This window comes from Cherax quadricarinatus, chromosome 3 (genome assembly GCF_038502225.1).
Source record: "Cherax quadricarinatus isolate ZL_2023a chromosome 3, ASM3850222v1, whole genome shotgun sequence".
In the NCBI taxonomy this organism is placed as follows: domain Eukaryota; kingdom Metazoa; phylum Arthropoda; class Malacostraca; order Decapoda; family Parastacidae; genus Cherax; species Cherax quadricarinatus.
The window spans coordinates 78,169,507-78,194,681 of NC_091294.1; the positions used below are offsets into that span (position 1 = coordinate 78,169,507).

The 25,175-nt window shown below is 40.9% G+C and overlaps 1 protein-coding gene across 4 annotated transcripts in view; it reads left to right on the forward strand.

Moving 5' to 3' along the window:
* Positions 1 to 25,175, forward strand: part of LOC128706616 (WASH complex subunit 2) — a 99,327-nt gene that overhangs the window by 62,592 nt on the left and 11,560 nt on the right. For 3 of the 4 annotated variants that reach the window (XM_070092851.1, XM_070092857.1, XM_070092871.1), the window contains 2 exons: positions 494 to 4,156; positions 9,765 to 10,479. In XM_070092851.1, the coding sequence (XP_069948952.1) occupies positions 494 to 4,156; positions 9,765 to 10,479 (4,378 nt within the window). The remainder of the gene's footprint in view (positions 1 to 493; positions 4,157 to 9,764; positions 10,480 to 25,175) is intronic. The other variant, XM_070092864.1, reaches the window with a different exon arrangement.

Genomic DNA, 25,175 nt, shown 5'->3' on the forward strand with positions numbered 1-25,175 from the left:
AATGCCGGGAGCAAGGGGCTAGTAACCCCTTCTCCTGTATATATTACTAAATTTAAAAGGAGAAACTTCAGTTTTTTCTTTTGGGCCACCCCACCTCAGTGGGATACGGCTGGTACGTTGAAAGAAAGAATTTTATATTCCCTCTTTTCCTCCCATAACTTATCCTTCAACATTATTGCTACTTCTTCTTTAGCTCTAACTCTATTTAAAACCCCCTGATCTAACCCCATTTATTTCTCCCCACTGAAACTCTCCCATTCCCTTCAGCTTTGTTTTGCTTAAAGCCAGGACATCCAGCTTCTCATTCATAACATCCACATTCATCTCTTTTTTATCATTTGCACAACATCCACACACATTCAAACATCCCACCTTGTCGGTTTTCTTCTTTTTCTTTTTAGTAGGCTATACGGGAGAAGGGGTTGCTAGCCCATTGTTCCCGGCATTTTAGTTGACTTTTACAACATAATAATAATAATGATAATAATTGCAGGTTCCCGCTGGTGGTGTTAATGTCTTCGGTACTGCCGTTACATCTGCCATCCGCCGAGCACCATCATCGGATTCAGAAGCCTCGGATGGAGGGTGGTCACCGGAGCGCAGCAGTGCTGGGTCTTTGTCGTCCGCTGGCAAGTCCAAATCCCGGGCTGCGCCAGGACCGGTCGCCAAGGTGGCAGACACAGGGAAATTATCCGGCGGAGGTGGCTTGTTTGATGACGATGATGATGAAGATGACCTGTTTGGCAGCATCGCCACAAAATCCCATGCAGGTCATGCCACGGTTGTCAGCCAAACAAACCGTAATTCAGACATGACTTCTGCCGTAACTAAATCATTCGGTAACGAATCTGGTGCTGGAACGACCAACACAGCAAAATCCGACAGACTCTTTTCTGATGATGATGACCCATTTGGGACACCAGTTTATGACAAGCATGTTGTCCCAGCACCAGCTTTACCTGCTAGCAAACTACCCAACACGACTAGTTCAACTAGTAAGACGCTAGACGAGGGAAGTTACAAGTCATCACCGATTGTCATTTCCTCTGCTCCCAAAACCACAAGCGATTCACTCTTTGGCTCCCTCAGCGATGACGACTTGTTCGCACCATCCGGCACAATCATGGCGGCTAACTCTTCGGTGTTTGCCTCAGAGCCGCCGCCTCTTCCGCCACAAGACACGACTTCCAGTAATGACAAATCTGCTCCACTGACTTTAGGTTCCACCAACGACAGATCTGCTCCACTGACCTCAGCAAAGGCACCGAAACCCCTTCCCAGTACCCTATTTGGGTCGTCCTCAGATGACGACGACCTATTTTCACCCATGTCCAAGCCAGTCCATGCAGGTCCCCGTGTAGTTCAGAAGAGCAGAGGTCAAGAAGGATTTCCACAAGCTAAAGAGGATCAAAGAACAAACCTGGAGAGCCCCTTACCCGAGGATAGGATCCCACACGGCATTAATTCCCAGAAATTAGACACAAATAGAGGAATATTGGGCACTTCCACTGAGAATTTAGGGAAATTAGACACAAATGCAGGAATATTGGGTACTTCCACTGAGAATTTAGAGAAATTGAACACAGATAGAGGAATATTGGGCTCTTCCACTGAGGATTTGTTTAATACCAGTTCCAGAACTGCAGGCGACCTCCCAGTGCCTTCAAATTCTCAAACACTGATGGAAAGGCCAGGTTTGTCAGCATCACTAGATGATGACGACATATTCTCCGGCATCTCACCACTGCCCACAGCCAGCCAGGTCATTGGCAGTGACGGACAGAGCACAAATATATTCGTCTTGGATGATGAGGATGATATATTCGCGATTGACGTACCGGGAGAACAGTCTGCTGTTTCTGCTGAATCGAATATATTCCAAACCTCAAAAATTAATATATTCCAAGATATGAAGGATGATGAGGATATATTTAAGGACACAAAGAAGGAAGGCAGTATATTTGTAGACACAAAGAAGGAAGGCAGTATATTTGAAGACACAAAGAAGGAAGGCAGTATATTTGAAGACACAAAGAAGGAAGACAGTATATTTGTAGACACAAAGAAGGAAGGCAGTATATTTGAAGACACAAAGAAGGAAGACAGTATATTTGAAGACACAAAGAAGGAAGACAGTATATTTGAAGACACAAAGAAGGAAGACAGTATATTTGAAGACACAAAGAAGGAAGACAGTATATTTGAAGACACAAAGAAGGAAGACAGTATATTTGAAGACACAAAGAAGGAAGACAGTATATTTGAAGACACAAAGAAGGAAGACAGTATATTTGAAGACACAAAGAAGGAAGACAGTATATTTGAAGACACAAAGAAGGAAGACAGTATATTTGAAGACACAAAGAAGGAAGACAGTATATATGAAGACACAAAGAAGGAAGACAGTATATTTGAAGACACAAAGAAGGAAGACAGTATATTTGAAGACATACAGAAGGAAGGCAGTATATTTGAAGACACAAAGAAGGAAGACAGTATATTTGAAGACATACAGAAGGAAGGCAGTATATTTGAAGACACAAAGAAGGAAGACAGTATATTTGAAGACATGCAGAAGGAAGAGGATATATTTCAGAACAAACAGACTCAACAGAAGGACTTAGCTCCTACAACAGACACAACAACAGATGAACCAAGGGAGACTAAAGAAACTTCCTCTGTTATAAACAGGGATGCCTCCTTCTCCACACTACCTGTTGACTCTGAGGCTTCAGTTGCTCCACCAGCCTCTGGAAAGGTTTCTCCTGTGGGAGAGAAACCAGCAAAACCAGTTACAAAACCCACAGTTCTTGATACCACTGAGGTTTCTCCTGTGGGAGAGAAACCAGCAAAACCAGCTACAAAACCCACAGTACTTGGTACCACTGAGGTTTCTCCTGTGGGAGAGAAACCAGCAAAACCAGCTACAAAACCCACAGTACTTGGTACCACTGAGGTTTCTCCTGTGGGAGAGAAACCAGCAAAACCAGCTACAAAACCCACAGTACTTGGTACCACTGAGGTTTCTCCTGTGGGAGAGAAACCAGCAAAACCAGCTACAAAACCCACAGTACTTGATACCACTGAGGTTTCTCCTGTGGGAGAGAAACCAGCAAAACCAACTACAAAACCCACAGTACTTGGTACCACTGAGGTTTCTCCTGTGGGAGAGAAACCAGCAAAACCAGCTACAAAACCCACAGTACTTGGTACCACTGAGGTTTCTCCTGCGGGAGAGAAACCAGCAAAACCAACTACAAAACCCACAGTACTTGGTACCACTGAGGTTTCTCCTGTGGGAGAGAAACCAGCAAAACCAACTACAAAACCCACAGTACTTGGTACCACTGAGGTTTCTCCTGTGGGAGAGAAACCAGCAAAACCAACTACAAAACCCACAGTACCTGATACCACTGAGGTTTCTCCTGTGGCAGAGAAACCAGCAAAACTGGTTAAAAAACCTGTGGGCGGCGTGTCGCTCTTTGGAGGAGCGGATTTATTCACTCACCTCAACCAGAGTAAATCATTTTTGAGCACAGAGGGAGATGGTGGGGAGGGGAGCGAGGCAGAGGCCAGAGGTCGATCTGGCAGAGCAGACATCGGCAATGGCAAGAATGACAACCTGTTCAGCAGCAGTCCGCTGCCTCTTTCAACTGAGGCCAGAGGGTCTGTAAAAGTGGTTGAAGATGAGACAAATAGAGAGAGTGATGCTCGGTCATCGGCACATACAAGCACACAAGATAAAGCTGGTGGCCAACTTGGCAGAGAAATTGGGGTTTCCAGTGAACAAGGACAACAGACAAAGCCTCGGAAGAAGCCTCCCGTTGGCGGGGTGTCAATGTTCAGCAGTGGCAGTAGTGGCTTGGGTGAGCTCTTCTCTAGGGTCCAGCAGAGGAAGAGCATGCTGGCACCGGAGAGTGACAGCAGTGACAACAGTGATGGCAGCCCTCCCAAGGATGTTCCACAAGCATTGCCTACCAGGCAAATGACCGCGGCAGTGTCGTCGCACCCAAACATTGCTCCGACGAGTCCGCTGTCACCACTATCCCCAGTCTTTACCCCAGGACTGATCTACCCCAAGACTGGAGGCCGAGAAAGTGGCGTGAGCTTCGACGAGCCGGCCACAACAACCACGACACTACAGAGCTTGAATAAGGTACACCAGATAGACTGGATGGACAGGCCTCTTGAACCGCTGTCTGTAAAATGATGGCCCAAAAACCTATGACTGCCGGTCAATTTACCATCTACAGTTCAAGCCTCCTGACTTTTCTTAATTAACTGGCAGTGTCAGTTGTACTGTTAGTACAGTCAGTTATACTGTTAGTACAGTCAGTTGTACTGTTAGTACAGTCAGCTGTACTGTTGGTACAGTCACTTGTATTGTTGGTACAGTCATTTATACTGTTGCTACAGTCAGTTCTCCTGTAATCCTGTTCTGTTTTCTTCAGTCTCTTGTGGATGCAGTTGAAAGGTTCATCCATTGAGGAATTGTCACATTCAATTACAGTGGACCCTCGTTTTTCATAATTAATCAGTTCCAGAAAGTGTGACTATTTCCGAAATTGACGATTTTCGAAACCATTTTCCCCATAAGAAATAATGTAAATACAATTAATCTGTTCCAGACACCCAGAAGTATTAAAACAAAAATTTTTTTTACATGAAATGTAGATGTAGTACATACACAATACAATGGGACATAATGAATGAAACATTAACAGCATAACACTTATCTTTATTGACAATTCTTCTCAGTGTATGGAAGACTGGATGAGGAGAGAGATTGGATTATTTACTGTTTGGAAGGGGAATCCCCTTCCATCAACACCTCAGGTACCAAGTCATTTTCTGGGGTTACTTCTCTTCTCTGTTTCTTAATGCCACTAGGACCAGCTTGAGAGTCACTGGAGTCCTGTCTAGCAAAAAAAGTGTCCAGAGAGCTCTGTTTCTGACGTCTCTTTAAAACTTCCCTAAAATGGGCCAAGACTTTGTCACTGTACAAGTTGCCAACATGGCTTGCAACAACCTTGTCAGGGTGATGTTTCTCCATAAATCTTTCCATCCTACCCCACATTTCAATTTCTCTTTAATATCTGAAGAAGTCAACTTCTTCCATCTCTCTTCCTCCTCTGCAGCAATATTCTAAGCTGCGGTGTGTTGCTGTTCCAGCTGAAGCTCTTGCAGCTCCTCAGTGGTTAGCTCTTCATTGTGGTCCTCCACCAACTCTTCCACATCCTCCAAACTCACATCCAACCCCATGGAACTCCCCAATGCCACAGTAGATTCCACAACTGCCATAGGCTCGTCAGGGTCAGCCCCAAACCCTTCAAAATCCCTCTTGTGGACACAATCTGGCCACAATTTTCTCCAAGCAGAGTTCAAAGTCCTGGTAGTCACTCCCTTTCAAGCCTTACCTATAAGGCAATGGAGGATACTGAAGTGATCTTTCCAAAACTCTCTTAGGGTTAAGTGAGTGTCTAAGGTCACATTAAAGCACCTTTGAAGCATTGTTTTGGTGTAGAGTTATTTAAAGATTGAAATAATCTGCTGGTCCATGGGCTGGAGGAGAGGAGTGGTATTAGGGGGTAAGAACTTTACTGTGATGAACCCAAACTCCTCCAGAATTAGGTCATCCAAGTTTGGAGGAAGAGCAGGTGTATTATCCATTAGCAGGAGGCACTTGAAATCCAGTTTATTTTCCAGGAGGTAATTCTTCACACTAGGGCCAAACACTTCATTGAACCACTCGACGAAAATTTCCCTCGTGACCCATGCCTTATTATTAGATCTCCAAAACACACACAATTTACTCTTCATAACATTGTTTTTCTTGAACGCTCTGGGATTTTCGGAATGATACACTAGTAATGGCTTCACTTTGAAATCCCCCACTAGCATTGCTACAAAACATGAACATCAGCTTGTCTTTCATAGGCTTGTGTCCTGGCAGTGCCTTTTCCTCCTGAGTAATGTAGGTCCTCTTTGGCATTTTCTTTCAAAAGAGGCCTGTTTCATCACAATTGAACACTTGTTGGGGTTTTAATTGTTCAGTCTGTATGTACTCCTTGAATTCATTTATAAATTTTGTAGCTACAATTTTGCCCGAACTGGCAGCCTCGCCATGCCTTATCACACTGTGTATGCCACTATAGTTCTTAAATCTCTCAAACCAGCCTTTGCTAGCCTAAAATTCACAAATATCAGTACTCGTTGCAAGCAATTTCTTTACAAGATCATCATGCAACTGCCTGGCCTTTTCACAAATAAGCGACTGCATAAGACTATCTCCTGATAATTGCTTCTCGTTGATCCACACCAACAATAACTTCTCAACATCTTCGAGTACTGGCGATCTTATTTTTGTCAGCATATTTACCGGGAGCAATGGGCTAGTAACCCCTTCTCCTGTATACAATTACTAAAAAAGAGAAGAAGAAAAACTTTATAAAACTGGGTTGCTTAAATGTGCGTGGATGTAGTGCGGATGACAAGAAACAGATGATTGCTGATGTTATGAATGAAAAGAAGTTGGATGTCCTGGCCCTAAGCGAAACAAAGCTGAAGGGGGTAGGAGAGTTTCAGTGGGGGGAAATAAATGGGATTAAATCTGGAGTATCTGAGAGAGTTAGAGCAAAGGAAGGGGTAGCAGTAATGTTAAATGATCAGTTATGGAAGGAGAAAAGAGAATATGAATGTGTAAATTCAAGAATTATGTGGATTAAAGTAAAGGTTGGATGCGAGAAGTGGGTCATAATAAGCGTGTATGCACCTGGAGAAGAGAGGAATGCAGAGGAGAGAGAGAGATTTTGGGAGATGTTAAGTGAATGTATAGGAGCCTTTGAACCAAGTGAGAGAGTAATTGTGGTAGGGGACTTGAATGCTAAAGTAGGAGAAACTTTTAGAGAGGGTGTGGTAGGTAAGTTTGGGGTGCCAGGTGTAAATGATAATGGGAGCCCTTTGATTGAACTTTGTATAGAAAGGGGTTTAGTTATAGGTAATACATATTTTAAGAAAAAGAGGATAAATAAGTATACACGATATGATGTAGGGCGAAATGACAGTAGTTTGTTGGATTATGTATTGGTAGATAAAAGACTGTTGAGTAGACTTCAGGATGTACATGTTTATAGAGGGGCCACAGATATATCAGATCACTTTCTAGTTGTAGCTACACTGAGAGTAAAAGGTAGATGGGATACAAGGAGAATAGAAGCATCAGGGAAGAGAGAGGTGAAGGTTTATAAACTAAAAGAGGAGGCAGTTAGGGTAAGATATAAACAGCTATTGGAGGATAGATGGGCTAATGAGAGCATAGGCAATGGGGTCGAAGAGGTATGGGGTAGGTTTAAAAATGTAGTGTTAGAGTGTTCAGCAGAAGTTTGTGGTTACAGGAAAGTGGGTGCAGGAGGGAAGAGGAGCGATTGGTGGAATGATGATGTAAAGAGAGTAGTAAGGGAGAAAAAGTTAGCATATGAGAAGTTTTTACAAAGTAGAAGTGATGCAAGGAGGGAAGAGTATATGGAGAAAAAGAGAGAAGTTAAGAGAGTGGTGAAGCAATGTAAAAAGAGAGCAAATGAGAGAGTGGGTGAGATGTTATCAACAAATTTTGTTGAAAATAAGAAAAAGTTTTGGAGTGAGATTAACAAGTTAAGAAAGCCTAGAGAACAAATGGATTTGTCAGTTAAAAATAGGAGAGGAGAGTTATTAAATGGAGAGGTAGAGGTATTGGGAAGATGGAAGGAATATTTTGAGGAATTGTTAAATGTTGATGAAGATAGGGAAGCTGTGATTTCGTGTATAGGGCAAGGAGGAATAACATCTTGTAGGAGTGAGGAAGAGCCAGTTGTGAGTGTGGGGGAAGTTCGTGAGGCAGTAGGTAAAATGAAAGGGGGTAAGGCAGCCGGGATTGATGGGATAAAGATAGAAATGTTAAAAGCAGGTGGGGATATAGTTTTGGAGTGGTTGGTGCAATTATTTAATAAATGTATGGAAGAGGGTAAGGTACCTAGGGATTGGCAGAGAGCATGCATAGTTCCTTTGTATAAAGGCAAAGGGGATAAAAGAGAGTGCAAAAATTATAGGGGGATAAGTCTGTTGAGTGTACCTGGTAAAGTGTATGGTAGAGTTATAATTGAAAGAATTAAGAGTAAGACGGAGAATAGGATAGCAGATGAACAAGGAGGCTTTAGGAAAGGTAGGGGGTGTGTGGACCAGGTGTTTACAGTGAAACATATAAGTGAACAGTATTTAGATAAGGCTAAAGAGGTCTTTGTGGCATTTATGGATTTGGAAAAGGCGTATGACAGGGTGGATAGGGGGGCAATGTGGCAGATGTTGCAAGTGTATGGTGTAGGAGGTAGGTTACTGAAAGCAGTGAAGAGTTTTTACGAGGATAGTGAGGCTCAAGTTAGAGTATGTAGGAAAGAGGGAAATTTTTTCCCAGTAAAAGTAGGCCTTAGACAAGGATGTGTGATGTCACCGTGGTTGTTTAATATATTTATAGATGGGGTTGTAAGAGAAGTAAATGCGAGGGTCTTGGCAAGAGGCGTGGAGTTAAAAGATAAAGAATCACACACAAAGTGGGAGTTGTCACAGCTGCTCTTTGCCGATGACACTGTGCTCTTGGGAGATTCTGAAGAGAAGTTGCAGAGATTGGTGGATGAATTTGGTAGGGTGTGCAAAAGAAGAAAATTAAAGGTGAATACAGGAAAGAGTAAGGTTATGAGGATAACAAAAAGATTAGGTGATGAAAGATTCCCTTTGCAACAACAGCTTCCTTGATTTCCTTTTTCTTGGCCACGATGGAAGCTATGGTTGTATGGGGTTTCTTATACATCCTGGCCAGTTCGGCCACACGTACGCCACTTTCTTATTGTTCAATGATGTTTTTCTTGAATTCAATTGTATTTCTCACTTTCTTTACCAAAGGCCTGGCACTAGGAGCTTTCTTTGGAGTCATGGTAGCTTATTTAGCAGTTGCAAGCACTAAAATGTATGGAATATTATGAAATATTTTGTATGGACAAGTGAGAGGACTGTCACTCACTGGTAAACAATGGCACACTGGCTGGGAAGGGAATGTGAGGGGGCTCATGGCCGTGAGTGCGCGTCCGGGATGGACGACTATTTGCAAGTGAAACGACGATTTGCAAGTCAATGTTTTGACAAAAAAAAAATTAGGATTTCCGAAAATTATGACTTTTGAGCCTTACGAAATACGAGGGTCCACTGTATCTAACTGGGGGGAGGGAATTTCTGGGGGTCGATGCCCCCACGGTCCAGTCCTGGACCAGGCTCTCGGACAAGCTTTATCAATTGCTTTTGTAGAATAGCTTTATACAAGCAGTTATCGACAAACCCTTCTTATGTTGCAGGCTGAAAATATTATGTCAAAAATATTGTAAATCGAAAATATCCTAAGTTGAGAATATTGTCAGTCAAATATGAATATGATAGGCTAAATAAATAAATCAATAAATAACTAGTGTCGGTGAATAAGTCAGTAAACAAATAATTACTGTAATTAATTAAATACCAGTATTGAAAAGTCAATAAATGAATACAAGTTAGGGACTTGTTGCCTTCATGCTGGATAATTATCTTAAATTTCATCTCCAAAGTTATTGTTGCAGCATCATTGTAAAGTTGAAATATTGTAAGTTGAACCATTGTAAGTTGAGGAGCACCTGCATAATGTATTGTGTTTGAGTAGAGTTTCATTGAGGGACGACCACCAGGGTAATGCATAGGTACCTTTCCAGGGACGAACCAGAGGAGTGCAGAAGCGACGCCCACCAAGCCGGGCACATCGGAGGAGCGGATTGGTCCAGAGTGACGATTTCGATGTGTTGGCGACCTCCCCGGTCAGAGATCCGGCGTCACCAGTAGTCGCGCCAGATTTCCTGCACGAACGACCACCAGAAGCAAATATCTTGAAGGGATTACCAGTCAACTCTTCAAATTCCTCAACAGAAAAGATCACTGGTGCTAATTCCATTTTTACTGATACTGATATACCAGATGCACTTAGCAATGGTACACTTGTTGAAGCCAGAAACATCGTTGCAACTACAGATAGAGTACCTCCTACCATGCAAGCAGATGTTGCAAACGACATATTTCACATCAGTTCAATTGTTGAAGCTAAAAACAGTACTTCAAACACAGAAAGAGCACCTTCTACCAAGGTCACAGATGGCAAGAACACCGTGACCTCAAAGGAGAGTGACAACAAGGATGACGATGACCTTTTTGGTCGAACCAGAGGTGCCTCAAGTGCATCCGGGAAGATTGTAAGCAAAGGCACCAGAGGTTCTCTCTTCTGGGGTGATGAGAGTGATGACGACGACCTCTTCGGTGAGGCCAGGCGCCAACCCACATCGTCCAAGGTTGCAGCAAGCCAGTCCACTGGTAAACTTGGCTCTGCTAAGCCTCCTAACAAGCCACTATCAACCCACACCTTTGATGATGACAGAGGTAAATTCCACCAGTAGGCCTATTAATATTGTTCAGTATGACCCCATACTAGACTGAATCATCATTAGGCCTATTAACCCTTAAACTGTCCAAACGTAGATCTATGTTCGCTTGTGTAGCACTCCAAATGTAGATCTACGTTTTTTACATGCTTACTTATGGAGAAAATCAAGGTCGGAGTGCTCCACGCAAAAACGTAGGTCTATGTTTGGACAGTTGAAGGGTTAATGTTGTCCAATATGACCCCATACCCCACTGAATTACCAGTAGGCTTATTACAATTGTCCAATAGAACCCAATACCCCATTGAATCACCACCAGTAAGCCTATAGGCCTACTGGTGATGATTCAAGGGGGTATGGAGCTATGAATAGGTATTAGAGCTAGGAATGGGCCTTTTCACCTCCCAGCGATTTTTTTTTTTTTTTTGTTCAACAAGTTGGCCGTCGCCCACCGAGGCAGGGTGACCCAAAAAGAAAAGAGAATCCCCAAAAACAGGTGCCCAGATACAACAGTTTAGAAGCATATATAAAGATATACAGTGGACCCCCGCATAGCGAACTTAATCCGTGCAAGAGGGCTGGTCGTTATGCGAAGTGTTCGCTATGCGAATTAATTTTCCCCATAAGAAATAATGGAAATAAAATTAATCCGTGCAAGACACCCAAAAGTATGAAAAAAAAATTTTTTTACCACAAAAAAATGTTAATTTTAGTACACACAAACTGAAAAAGGCATGCACAATTACATGACACTTACTTTTATTGAAGATCTGGTGATGATTGATGGGATGGGAGGAGGGGAGAGAGAGTGTTAGTGTTTAGAAGGGGAATCCCCTTCCATTAACACTTGAGGAGGCAAGTCCTTTTCCAGGGTTACTTCCCTTCTTCTTTTAATGCCACTAGGACCAGCTTCAGAGTCACTGGACTTCTTTCTGTCCATAGAGCTCTGTACCTCCCGTTCCTTTACGATTTGTCTAAAATGGGCCATAACATTGTCATTGAAATAGTCACCAGCACGCCTTGCAACAGCTGTGTCAGGGTGATTTTCATCCATAAAGGTTTGCAGTTCAACCCACTGTGCACACATTTCCTTAATTTTTGAAGTAGGCACAATGGATTCCACAACTGGCATAGGCTTCTCAGGGTTAGCCCCAAACCCTTCAAAATCTTTCTTAATTTCCATACTAATTCTCACCCTTTTTACCACAGGGTTGGCACTAGAAGCTTTCTTGGGGCCCATGGTCACTTATTTTCAACAAACAGAACCGAAAACACTGTAATAATACGAAATATTCCGAGTGTATGCTTGAATGTTACCGCGGAGGCTAGCTGGTAAACAATGGGACAGGCGGCACATGTGAGGCTGGCTGAGGCCGCACATTGGACGCGTCTCGGACGAAGTTCGCTGAGCGGGTTTTTGTCTACTATGCGGGGCAAAATTTTAACGATCAAAGCGTTCGCTATGCGGAATGTTCGCTATGCAAGGCGTTCGCTATGCGGGGGTCCACTGTATAACATATCCCTCCAGCTGTATAAAGATAACCGGTTTCCTTGAATCCCTTCACTAAATATTATCCTGCTCACACTCCAACAGCTCGTCAGGTTCCAAAAACCATTCGTCTCCATTTACTCCTATCTAACACATTGACACATGCTTGCCAAAAGTCCAAGCCCCTTACCCACAAAACCTCCTTTACCCCCTCCCTCCAACCTTCTCGAGGACGACCCCTGCCCCGCCTTCCTTCCCCTACAGAGTCATACGCTCTCTTTGTCATTCTACTTTGATCCATTCTCTCTAAATGACCAAAACACCTCAACAACCCCTCTTCAGCCCTCTGACTAATACTTTTATTAACTCCACACCTCCTAATTTCCACACTCCGAATTTTCTACATAATATTTACACCACACATTGCCCTTAGACAGGACACCTCCACTGCCTCCAACTACCCCCTCGCTGCAGCATTTACAACCCAAGCTTCACATTTATATAAGAGTGTTGGTACCACCACTCTCATACATTCCCTTCTTTGCCTCCATGGATAACGTTCTTTGTCTCCATAGATACCTCAATGCACCACTCAACTTTTTTCCTTCATCAATTTTATGGTTAACCTCATCCTTCATAAATCCATCCAATAACAAATCTACTCCCAAATATCTGAAAACATTCACTTCTTTCATACTCCCTCTCTGCAATGTGATATCCAATTTTTCTTTATCTAAATCATTTGTTACCCTCATCACCTTGCTCTTATCTATGTTCACTTTCAACTTTCTACCTTTACACACCCTCCCAAACTCGTCCACTAACCTTTGCAACTTTTGTTTAGAATCTCCCATAAGCACAGTATCATTAGTAAAAAGTAACTGTGGCAGCTCCCATTTTGTATTTGATTCCCCATAATTTAATCCCACCTCTCTCCCCAACATTTTAGCATTTCTTTTACAACCTCATCTATAAACAAAGTGGACCCTTGAATTTCATGATTAATCTGTTCCAGAGAGTCTGCTGAATGGCGAAATTCACGACTGTGAAACCATTTTTCTCATAAGAAATAATTGAAATCCAATTAATCTTTTTCACACACCCAAAAGTATTAATATTTTTTTAAGATTAAATGTAGATTTACATACAGAAAATAATGACAAATGAATATAAAGCACTAATAAAATGGATAAACAAACATTTAATGTCACACTTACCTTTACTGAAGACTCTTGTTGGTGTATGGCAGACAGGTAGGAGTGGAGAGGGAGGCGAGTTTATTATACTTCAATATGATGTCAATATCTTTACGGCTTATTTATCTAATAATTCATTTAATATGACACAATAAACAGTATTAATAATGTAGAAACATAATATATCCTCTAGAATGAATAAAATGTGTCATAACGTATGTGAGGAGTAAGTGTTGGGGTGTTGTTGTTGGGTTTATAAGGGCCACTGAGAGAAGACTCACATAGTGGTGGTGGAGGCAGCAGCAGAAGCCACCAACACTATTCACACTGAAACAATGTATGTAATTTATAAATAAGAAATATTTACACTTACCTTGGAAGAGATGTTAGTTTAATTAGTTTGATGGAGGAGATGCTGGCAGAGGTTTAGAGTGGTGGAAGATAACAGGATGGCATATGTTCAGTGGTCCTATACCACCTCCAACAACATTGAAGAGTTACTTTTGTGTCGTTTTTCTGTGGCTTAATTGCGTAACTTACTTGCTACACTGTTAATGCTACACTTTATCGCTGGCTGGCACTATAGCCTTTATCGATACCTGCTGCTTTAGTATCGTACATACAGTGGACCCCCGCATAACGATTACCTCCAAATGTGACCAATTATGTAAGTGTATTTATGTAAGTGCGTTTGTACGTGTATGTTTGGGGGTCTGAAATGGACTAATCTACTTCACAATATTTCTTATGGGAACAAATTCGGTCAGTACTGGCACCTGAACATACTTCTGGAGTGAAAAAATATTGTTAACCGGGGGTCCACTGTATTGTAGAATCACTGAAGAAGACACATTCTCCCCTCTCTCTTCCTCCTCCGCTTTGGTGTACTTTGCTATGAGTTTTTTTTCTTGAATTCTATAGTGTTTCTTTCCTTCTTTCTTTCTTTGGGCCCATGGTGGCTTATTTAGAACTTGCAAGCACAGAAAACAATGGATTATTATGAAATATATCATATGAACCCGTGGGGTGATGGTCTCTCACTGATAAACAATGGCACACTGAGTGTGAATGGTGCGGGAGACTGGCTTTGTGTGAGCGCTGACGATGGGATGCCAGTCGAACGTGTACCAGACGCTCACTGAATCACGAGGCCAATCATGAACCACGAGGCTCTATTTTGCTGAAAAAAGTTGCCGAAAGTTGGATTTCATGAAAGTCACTGCTGCTGAAAGGTGGGGGCCCACTGTATATTACGGTGACATTACACATAAGTAAGTAAGTAAGTAAGTTTATTCAGGTATACACAAATACAGTTACATAGAATTATCATACATAGCAGCATATGTGTAGAGAACCTGGGATAACACAAAAAAGTCAGACACAGTGACTTATTTCCATTGGGGTCCTTTTACCTTATTATTATAATATAAAGGTTATAATATTTTCTTATAATTCTACAATGAAGATAACATCTTATTATCATACTAAAAAGACTATCTACAATATGAGGGTCATTACTAGGAATAAGGTAAAATTTACAGGTATGTTAGCTAAAAAAATAGAAAATCATTCCCCTCCCTTTCTGTAGCTACATTCATCAGACACCTTTTGGCACTCTTCTTGAACTGGTTCATGCTATGACTGGCTTTGACATGTGCAGGCAGTCTGTTCCATTCCTTTATTGCTGTACAATAAAAGGTGTTTGAAGCCTGGCCACTGACTGTGGGTACTACAAAGTTGTGCTCTCTCCCCCTAGTACTATGATTGCTTTGGTTCCCAACCTTGACAAAATTGACAGCAAGATATTCTGGACACTGTTTGTGAGCAATTTTATAAACATGATTTAGCTTCAGTTGTTTTACTCTGTCTTCAACATTCAGCATATCCAACTGCTGTAATTCATCCTGGCTTACATGTTCTCTTGGTCCCAGCCCCAGGATGAATCTTACGATTTTGTTCTGGGTGATTTGCAGTCTATCTTTCAGTTTTTTTGTCAAGGCAGAGTACCATGAAGAGCAAGTGTAATCCATATGGCATTGTATAAGGGCTAGACATAGGGTCCTGCGAGCCTCAGTAGGTAGACACTGTGCGTGTCTATACAGGAACTTCAGTCTGGCATTCGCTTTCTTTACTACACTGTTCCCTATCAATTCTCCTGACATGCATGGGTCAAAGGGGATTCCCAGATATTTTACTGATGAAACCAAAGTGATGGGCTCCCCATTACACTGAACATTAAAGTTATTTACCCTTCTCAGTTTATGTTTCGTGCCAAAGAGAATGGCTTCAGTTTTCCCGAGGTGTAATGATAGTTTGTTGTCTACTAACCATTTGCTGCAGGACTCCAGTTCCAGTGTTAAAACATTAGCAATATCTTGTGGGTCTTTACCTGACACTAACAGAGCACTGTCATCTGCATACAGTAGGAGTTTGCACTTGACACTGATAGGCATGTCATTGACATAACATAAGAATAATAAGGGACCCAGAATACTACCTTGGGGAACTCCACATGTTATCGGCAGGGGTTCTGATTCAGTTTTGTTGATTTTGACTATTTGTCTCCTGTTGCTAAGGTAGGACTTAAACCAGTCTACAGAACCTATACTGATAGCTTGAAGTTTCTTACATAATATATTGTGGTTGACAGTATCGAAGGCCTTTTGCAGGTCTAAGGTTACCATACCTATGAGGTTCCCCTTTGACATTTCAGTTCTCAGGTAATCCATCAGATTAATAAGGGAGGTGTCAGTTGAGTAGGTTCTTCTAAAGCCTGATTGATAGCTATGGAGACTGTTGTTGTCATTAAGGTACTTAACTACTTGAGAGTACACCGCCCTCTCTAGAATTTTAGATATTATACTGAGTATACTAACAGGCCTATAGTTGCTTACATCAGACCTACTATTTTTCTTGAAGATAGGAGTAACTCTGGCCTCCTTGAACCCCTCCGGTACGGTATTAGTGGTGATTGATAGATTTATTATGTGAGCAATAGGGATTGACAGTTCAGAAGCACCATCTTTTAGGAACTTAGATGGGATGTTATCAGGGCCAGTGCTCTTAGTTGGGTTTAACCTGCTTAGTTCTTTTTGAATAAAGTCATGAGATACACTTACTAGTTGACAACTGTTTGGGGTTACCCCTTTATTGGTATAGTATGTTTGAAACTTATCAGAGTCTGTGTTAAAGGTATTTGATGCAGCTGGTAGTTTACTTACTAGTGTTGATGCAACAGATGTGCAGTAGGAATTAAAGCAATTTACCACCTTAGATGTTTCGTGGCATACCTCATTATCGATAGTGAGTACTATGTTAGACCTAGATGTTTCGTGGCATATCTCATTATCGATAGTGAGTACTATGTTAGACCTATCTACTGGCTTATGGCTATACCCCAACTGTTTTAGTTGTTGCCAGAGCTTTCTGGGGTTATGCTTATACTCTTCAATTTTTGAGCAGTAGTGCTTTGCCTTTGCTCCTTTTATAAGCCTCTGTACTCTGTTCCTCACCCTTTGGAATTCATTTAGTGCTGCAATATCCTGTCTGTTTGCTTTAAATCTTTTTAGCAGCTGGTCTCTGAATTTCATATCTAATATCTCAGTAGTCATCCAGGGTTCAGTTCTTCGTTTAATCCTAACCTCTTTAACTGGTGCAATATTATCAAGGATGGTAGTGAACATTGTTTTGAATTTTTCCCAGGCATCGTTTACGTCCGTGCAACATGTTATCTCTGTCCAGTCACAATTGTGTATCCTATTTACCAGTGTTTCTTTACTGTAGTTTCTAGTTGACCTCATTTTTATTGTCCTGTGTAGGCCTATCCTATCCCTAGTGATTTTCCTGGGCAGTAAATGATGAAATGATCACTAAGACCTGTGGTAATGACGCCTGACTGACTAATGTTCTCAGCGCGGTTACAAAGTATGTGGTCAATTAGGGTGGCTGAGAACTGTGTGATCCAGGTTGGTGTATTAATTAGTTGAGTGTAACTATTTAATCCTAGAATTTGCTTATACCTTTTGCATAGCACGTTATTTTGCTGCTGAAAACAGATATTGAAGTCTCCCAGTATTATTGTCTCACAATTGTTTTCAAGTCCGGACAATACTCTGGAAAAGTCTTCTAAGAACTGGTCCTGGGTAGGAGGGTGGTAACTAGTTCCCACTAAGATGGGTTTGGTCTTGGGAAGCAGCACTTCAAACCAAAGAATCTCAAGTTTATTTTTATTTAAATCAGGTCTTGGGTTGTAAGCTAAGTCATTTCTAATGTAGGCACATACTCCACCACCCTTTCTGTTCCTATCTAAGCGTTTTATATTGTAACCTTCTATTTTGACCTCGTCGTCAGTCACCGTATCGTCCAACCAAGATTCAGAGATGGTTATAACTGCTGCCCTAATTTTGTTAGCTAGAATCCTAATCTCTGCCAATTTAGGAAGAAGTGATCTTGTGTTGACATGAATAAAGTGAAGGCCTGTTTTCATAAAACAATTATAATCATCAATATATGGCAATGGGTCATTTGTATTAAAATTAGGTAAATCAATGTCTTTTTTAGTAAATGTCTACAGGAGAAGGGGTTACTAGCCCATTGCTCCCGGCATTTTAGTCGCCTCATACGACACGCATGGCTTATGGAGGAAAGATTCTTTTCCACTTCCCCATGGACAATAGAAGAAATAAAGAAGAACAACAGCTATTTAGAAAAAGGAGAAAAACCTAGATGTATGTATATATATATGCATGTGCGTGTCTGTGAAGTGTGAGCAAAGTGTAAGTAGGAGTAGCAAGATATCCCTGTTATCTAGCGTGTTTATGAGACAGAAAAAGACACCAGCAATCCTACCATCATGCAAAACAGTTACAGGTTTCTGTTTCACAGTCATCTGGCAGGACGGTAGTACTTCCCTGGGTGGTTGCTGTCTACCAACCTACTAACTGTCTACCTGTCTACCAACCTACTACTATCTTTTTCGGGCCACCCTGCCTTGGTGGGAATCGGCCAGTGTGATAATAATAATAAAAAAAAATCAATGTCATCACTACTAAAGGATAACTGTGGCAAAGTGCATTTGTTGCACACAAAATGAATTCTGGCACCGTTACTATAATTGTACATACATCCATCATGCACCCACCCCTTACACATTTTACATAAGGTGCATTTTCTGTTTTTCATGCGTACTTTAGTACAGTGTATGCACCTGTTTGGTAGTGTTTGAGATAATAATGGCTGTATTGTCTCACATTGACCTATGTATGCATTACATATGGAGTTAAGGTTATCATTCCTAGCTACTAGACCATCATTATCACCGTCATTTATCTGTCTGTTTTGCCTCTGCACAATAGTTTGAGGTCCTGGATTAATTTGGATATCACCACTTAAGAGCACTACAATAAGAGCTGTGTGCCACTGTTTTTGTTTGAGTATGCGGTGTTGCCATACCTTGCTGCGATAGTGACATTTACTTTTCTGGTAGGATGGCATCTGTTGGGCTTTTACTGTCCAGGGCGCTGTTACTCCATTCACCTTTTCCAGCCCCCATGACTGATTTCTTTCTTCATGGAATTGAAGAAGAAAGATAAATATAATTATGGCAGCCTGTACCCCCCCTAATGCCTGCCATTTTCACTCTTCGCTCTTTTACTCATATACAATAATATTTATTTCTCTTTTCCAGTCCCTAGTACACTTAGTATCTGCTTTAGCAATCACCACTGAATTACTAGTAAATTTTCTTCTTCAAAACCCTCTTCACTGCTCACTTTTCCCTTAACTTCACACACCCCTTACAGTTAACCCCTTATTACACACTACCCTTCCCACCTCACTTCACAGTCTGGCTTCACCAATTAACTTCTAACTCCTTTCCATTCTGGTAGACCAGAAAGGTTTAATCAATGGTTTTATCCTTCCAAGTCCCCCTCAATTCCATTTATCGGGGGTTGTGTCGTGTTGTTGTCTCCTGACCTGTTCTGCTGTCTCAGCCATTTTTAAAACACTGAGGGGAGTAGCGCCACCTACAACCTGACTTTCCTGAGTTTATAGATATATTTGGCGTTTTCTGCTATGATTCTCTCACTGTACACTGATCAGCTGAATATAAGTCAGCTACTAAAACATTAACCTTGACTGTTTAACTATTCACTTCTTTCCCACGACTGGCACTGAGGGATAACCGTCCTATAACCTTGGAGTTTTGTACTGTTAATTTGATGATGTCTCCTGTGTTTCCCTCTGGTTAGCACTGGTACAGGTGATATGATGGTGGTACAGATATGATGCTACTGTCAACAGATGAACGTCAGTAAATATGAGAATTTCACTTCGCTAGTTGTACGTCTGGCAGTAGCTGCTGTTTGGATGCCGGTCAGCCATGTTTAAAGGCTCAATTCTTTCCCTCGTTTGGCACTGAAGAAAAAAGTCCTACAGACCTGTCATTTCCTTGGAGATTTAGTTGATCAGGTTTTCTGCCATGTTGTCTTCCCTTTGAACACTGGTGCAGTTGATATGGAGGTCAGTTATTTCATTGTAGTGGAAAACGTCTCATGTCTGGTTCACATCTGGCAGCAGGTCTGGTACTTGAATGCCGGTCCCTCTTTTGTCATATTTAGTCCATTTCGTTGTCGTCACCGTCAGTTTTTATGTTGCTATGGGTTCCTTGCATGTTGTTGCAGCAGTACTTGCAATTTGGCCATCACTAGAGTTCGGATAGGCCCAGGGGACAGCAAGATATAGGAGCAGCCTTGTTGCTGCTTGCTGCAGCTGCGGCGCTGAGTGGTAGATGTCTAAGACCATGTCTAAGACCTACTTTTACTGGGAAGTAGTCTCCCTCTCTCCTGCACACCCTAACCTGAGCCTCACTATCCTCATAAAAACTCGTTATAGCATTTAGTAACTTATTACCTATTCCATATACAGTGGAACCTTGGGTTACGGATGCCCCACCACGCAAATTTTTCAGGATATGAACTGTCATTTGGTCAATTTTTTGCTTCAGGATAAGAAAGAAATTTCAGGATGCGAACTTCCCCTACAAGAGAGGTTCCTTAAATAAATAAATAAAATAGTATATATTTCTTTGCAAAGGTTACAGCGTGTGTTTACATATAATATGATTGGAGCAAAGAAAGCCACTGTCATGCCGAGGCATTTCAGGCAGAAATGCCTACTTAACCCTTTGAGGGTCTGTGCCTTAGATCTACAGCTAGATGTTGAGGGTCTAAACCTTAGATCTATGCCATGAGCTGAGCTCACTCTGATAAGCTGTGAGTGCTAAATTTGGGCCTAGATATGAGAGAATACATCTATGTGGTATGTATGCACCACATAAAACAAATCCTGCAGCACACAGTCCATAATGAGAGAAAAAACTGAGACCATAATTTTCAATTAAAACAGCGAATTTGTAGTGTTTTTTCGTATGTTTTTTATAGTTGTATTTGCCATTTCTTGGTCTCATTTGATAGAATGGAAGACATATTACAGAAATGGAGATGATTTTGATTGGTTTTAGTAATGGAAATGGGTTGAAACTGAGCTCAAAATAGCAGAAATGTTAAATTTTTGCCGATGTTCGAGAGTAAACAAATGACCTCACATGTCTAATACACGCCAGCTGGCGGGTCTGATATACGTTCACAAATGTAGTGATATTATTTATACAATTATTAAAGTATTGCATAACAGTAAATCTATTTTCTGGTTTGAATAAAAATTCATTATGTGAATAAAAAATCAAAATGGAATTCACTTGTAAAGCCTGAAAACATAACTAATGAACAGAGGAAATGTTAGTTTAGTGCCAGGAATACGTGCATTGTTTATTCTGGACCCTATTTTGAAATTAGAATATTTTGAACTTTGCATTAAATTGACCAATTTCTGATCATTTTATTTTGTAGTTGAAACAGTTGACTTGGCAATTTCTTTTACTCAATCGATAGAATAGAAGTAATACTAGTGAAATAGGTAAGAATTTGGTCTACTGGAGTAATATAATTGGCCTAAAATGGGAGTCAAAGTCGGTAAAATCGCCGATGCGTAAATATCGCCGATACATCAAAATTCGCAAGAGCATAATTTCGTCAATTTTCCATCAAATTTTGTATTTTTGTTTTATTACCTTCAGAAAAAGATTCTCTACCATTTCATAAGAAAAAATAACAGAATTATTTTTTGAAAATTCTTGGACACTGGTTCACACTTTGAAATTTGGCCTCTGGACCCTGAAAGGGTCTAGACAGGTGCAAACTGTACTAGTAGTGGTTACCAATGTTTTGCTGATGGTGGTGCCAACTACTGGCAGCCTGTTGTATTATTATTATTATTATTATAATGATTATTATAATTATTATTATTTATTTTTTTTTTTTTCAACAAGTCGGCCGTCTCCCACCGAGGCAGGGTGACCCAAAAAAGAAAGAAAATCCCCAAAAAGAAAATACTTTCATCATCATTCAACACTTTCACCACACTCACACATTATCACTGTTTTTGCAGAGGTGCTCAGAACACAACAGTTTAGAAGCATATACGTATAAAGATACACAACATATCCCTCCAAACTGCCAATATCCCGAACCCCTCCTTTAAAGTGCAGGCATTGTACTTCCCATTTCCAGGACTCAAGTCCGACTATATGAAAATAACCGGTTTCCCTGAATCCCTTCACTAAATATTACCCTGCTCACACCAACAGATCGTCAGGTCCCAAGTACCATTCGTCTCCATTCACTCCTATCTAACACGCTCAGGCACGCTTGCTGGAAGTCCAAGCCCCTCGCCCACAAAACCTCCTTTACCCCCTCCCTCCAACCCTTTCGAGGACGACCCCTACCCCTCCTTCCTTCCCCTATAGATTTATATGCTTTCCATGTCATTCTACTTTGATCCATTCTCTCTAAATGACCAAACCACCTCAACAACCCCTCTTCTGCCCTCTGACTAATGCTTTTATTAACTCCACACCTTCTCCTAATTTCCACACTCCGAATTTTCTGCATAATATTTACACCACACATTGCCCTTAGACAGGACATCTCCACTGCCTCCAACTGTCTCCTTGCTGCTGCATTTACCACCCAAGCTTCACATCCATATAAGAGTGTTGGTACTACTATACTTTCATACATTCCCTTCTTTGCCTCCATAGATAACGTTTTTTGACTCCACATATACCTCAACGCACCACTCACCTTTTTTCCCTCATCAATTCTATGATTAACCTCATCCTTCATAAATCCATCCGCCGACACGTCAACTCCCAAGTATCTGAAAACATTCACTTCTTCCATACTCCTCCTCCCCAATTTGATATCCAATTTTTCTTTATCTAAATCATTTGATACCCTCATCACCTTACTCTTTTCTATGTTCACTTTCAACTTTCTACCTTTACACACATTCCCAAACTCATTCACTAACCTTTGCAATTTTTCTTTAGAATCTCCCATAAGCACAGTATCATCAGCAGAAAGCAACTGTGTCAATTCCCATTTTGAATTTGATTCCCCATAATTTAATCCCACCCCTCTCCCGAACACCCTTGCATTTACTTCTTTTACAACCCCATCTATAAATATATTAAACAACCATGGTGACATTACACATCCCTGTCTAAGACCTACTTTTACCGGGAAGTAGTCTCCCTCTCTTCTACACACCCTAACCTGAGCCTCACTATCCTCATAAAAACTCTTTACAGCATTTAGTAACTTACCACCTATTCCATATACTTGCAACATCTGCCACATTGCTCCTCTATCCACTCTATCAGATGCATTTGACTGGCTCGTCCTCCTTATTTCCCACTTCTACCACTACTACTACCTCTTCTACTTCTACTACTACTACAACTACTGATGAAATTAAGACACATGTGCGGCGTCTGGTTGTCTTTGTTGTGGACGTTTCGCCATCCAGTGGCTGGCTGGATGGCGAAACGTCTACGATAGGGATGCCCGGGTGTTGCACATGTGTCTTAATTTCATCTTGTCAGTATTATATACCATTCTTGTACTACTACTACTACTACTACCACCACCACCTCTTCCTGCCTATATATAGCCGTCCTGCTCCACTTCTGGTTAGTGTGACTTTGTCAATGGTCCAAGTCGGACCGAAACATCGTCGTAAGCTTCTCTCTTTTATGTGCGGGTTATTTGTGTATCGTTCCAGTCACAGTATTGTGCCTTTTTTGTTATTTATGCCTTTTCTAAATCCATAAATGCAATAAAAACTTCCCTCCCTTTATCTAAATACTGTTCACATATATGCTTCAATGTAAACACTTGATCTACACATCCCCTACCCACTCTGAAACCTCCTTGCTCATCCGCAATCCTACATTCTGTCTTACCTCTAATTCTTTCAGTTATAACCCTACCGTATACTTTTCCTGGTATACTCAGTAAACTTATTCCTCTACAATTTTTACAATCTCTTTTGTCCCCTTTCCCTTTATATAAAGGGACTATACATGCTTTCTGCCAATCCCTAGGTACCTTCCCCTCTTTCATACATTTATTAAACAAAAGTACCAACCACTCCAACACTATATCCCCCCTGCTTATTATTATTATTATGATTATTATTATTATTATTATTATTATTATTATTATTATTATTATTAATATTAGTAGTAGTAGCAGTAGTAGTAGTAGTAGTACATACGTATGTGGTGAGGGGCTCTTGATCTAGGGAATTTGATCTGTGCTCCAGGTCCCTAAATTAATAATAATGATAATTATTATTATTATAATAATTACGTACTAATAATAATGATAATACATAATAATTACATATAATATAATAATATAATAGTATATAATAATAATAAAATAGTATAATAATGTATAATATAATAATACGTAGAATAATAATTATAATAATAATAGTACATGTATGTATGTACTGTGCATAATTTAGTTTGACAACACCACCACCAGACAGCAGTGTCAATCAAAACAATGGTCACCACTGCACATGTGCTTACGGAGTTACCCTCGCGGTGCAAGGAATTCTCGTGATTTCCTTACGTTTTGTGCAGTTAATTCACCAGATTTCTTTCTTATGACCATGGGTCCTAAGAAAACAAGTGCAATAAACAGTGCCAAGAAGAAAAAGAGGACGATTTGCATGGAATTAAAGCAAGAAATGATTAATAAGCACAGTCTAGGTACGAGGGTTGAGGACTTAGTGAGTTGAGTACAAGCGTAGCCCCTCTACTCTGTGTAAAATACTAAAGCAGAAGGAGTCTACAAGGGCTATAGTGCCAGCAAAGGGCATTACAGTAATTTCTAAGCAGTGGACCTCTGTCAGTGAAAAGATGGAAAAGCTGGTGTTGACATTGTTGATGGAGAAACAGCTGACAGGAGATGCATAGTGTAGTGAGATAAACATAAAAATTGTACATAACAGCTCTTAAAATTATTATTATTATTATAATCAAGGGGGAAGCGCTAAACCCATAGGATTATACAGCGCCTGTGGAGGGGAGAAGGTATTCAGGCTTAATTCAGGGAACTGGAACACAGATCCAGTTCCCTAAATCAAGAGTCCCTCACCATCATCAAGGAGCCTTCCTTGAGGGACAGTTCTTAAGAAAAGTGTGAACTCTTGACAGGATATGCTGCTCTGCATTTCTTCTGCCATATGTACACCAGATCTAATTTAGTTAGCTTCACAAATTCCGTTTTCTCATATAACACCTCTGACGTTTTCATAGTGAGAATGCGCGACCACTCCCGACCACAATCCTCCTCCCTCCACCATCCATGTAATGACATATTTTATTCATTCTAGAGTGTATATCAGGTTTCTATGTTATTTATATTGTTTATTATGTCATATTAGATAAATTTGTTCATATGTTGGGCCAATTTTCCTCATTTAAATTAACTGAAATGCAATTAATTCATTCCAGCTGAATTCCTGCTCTCAGGAGGCATGACAAAATAACCCTAATATCAACTCTACGGGTTATTTATCTGTCACAATTTA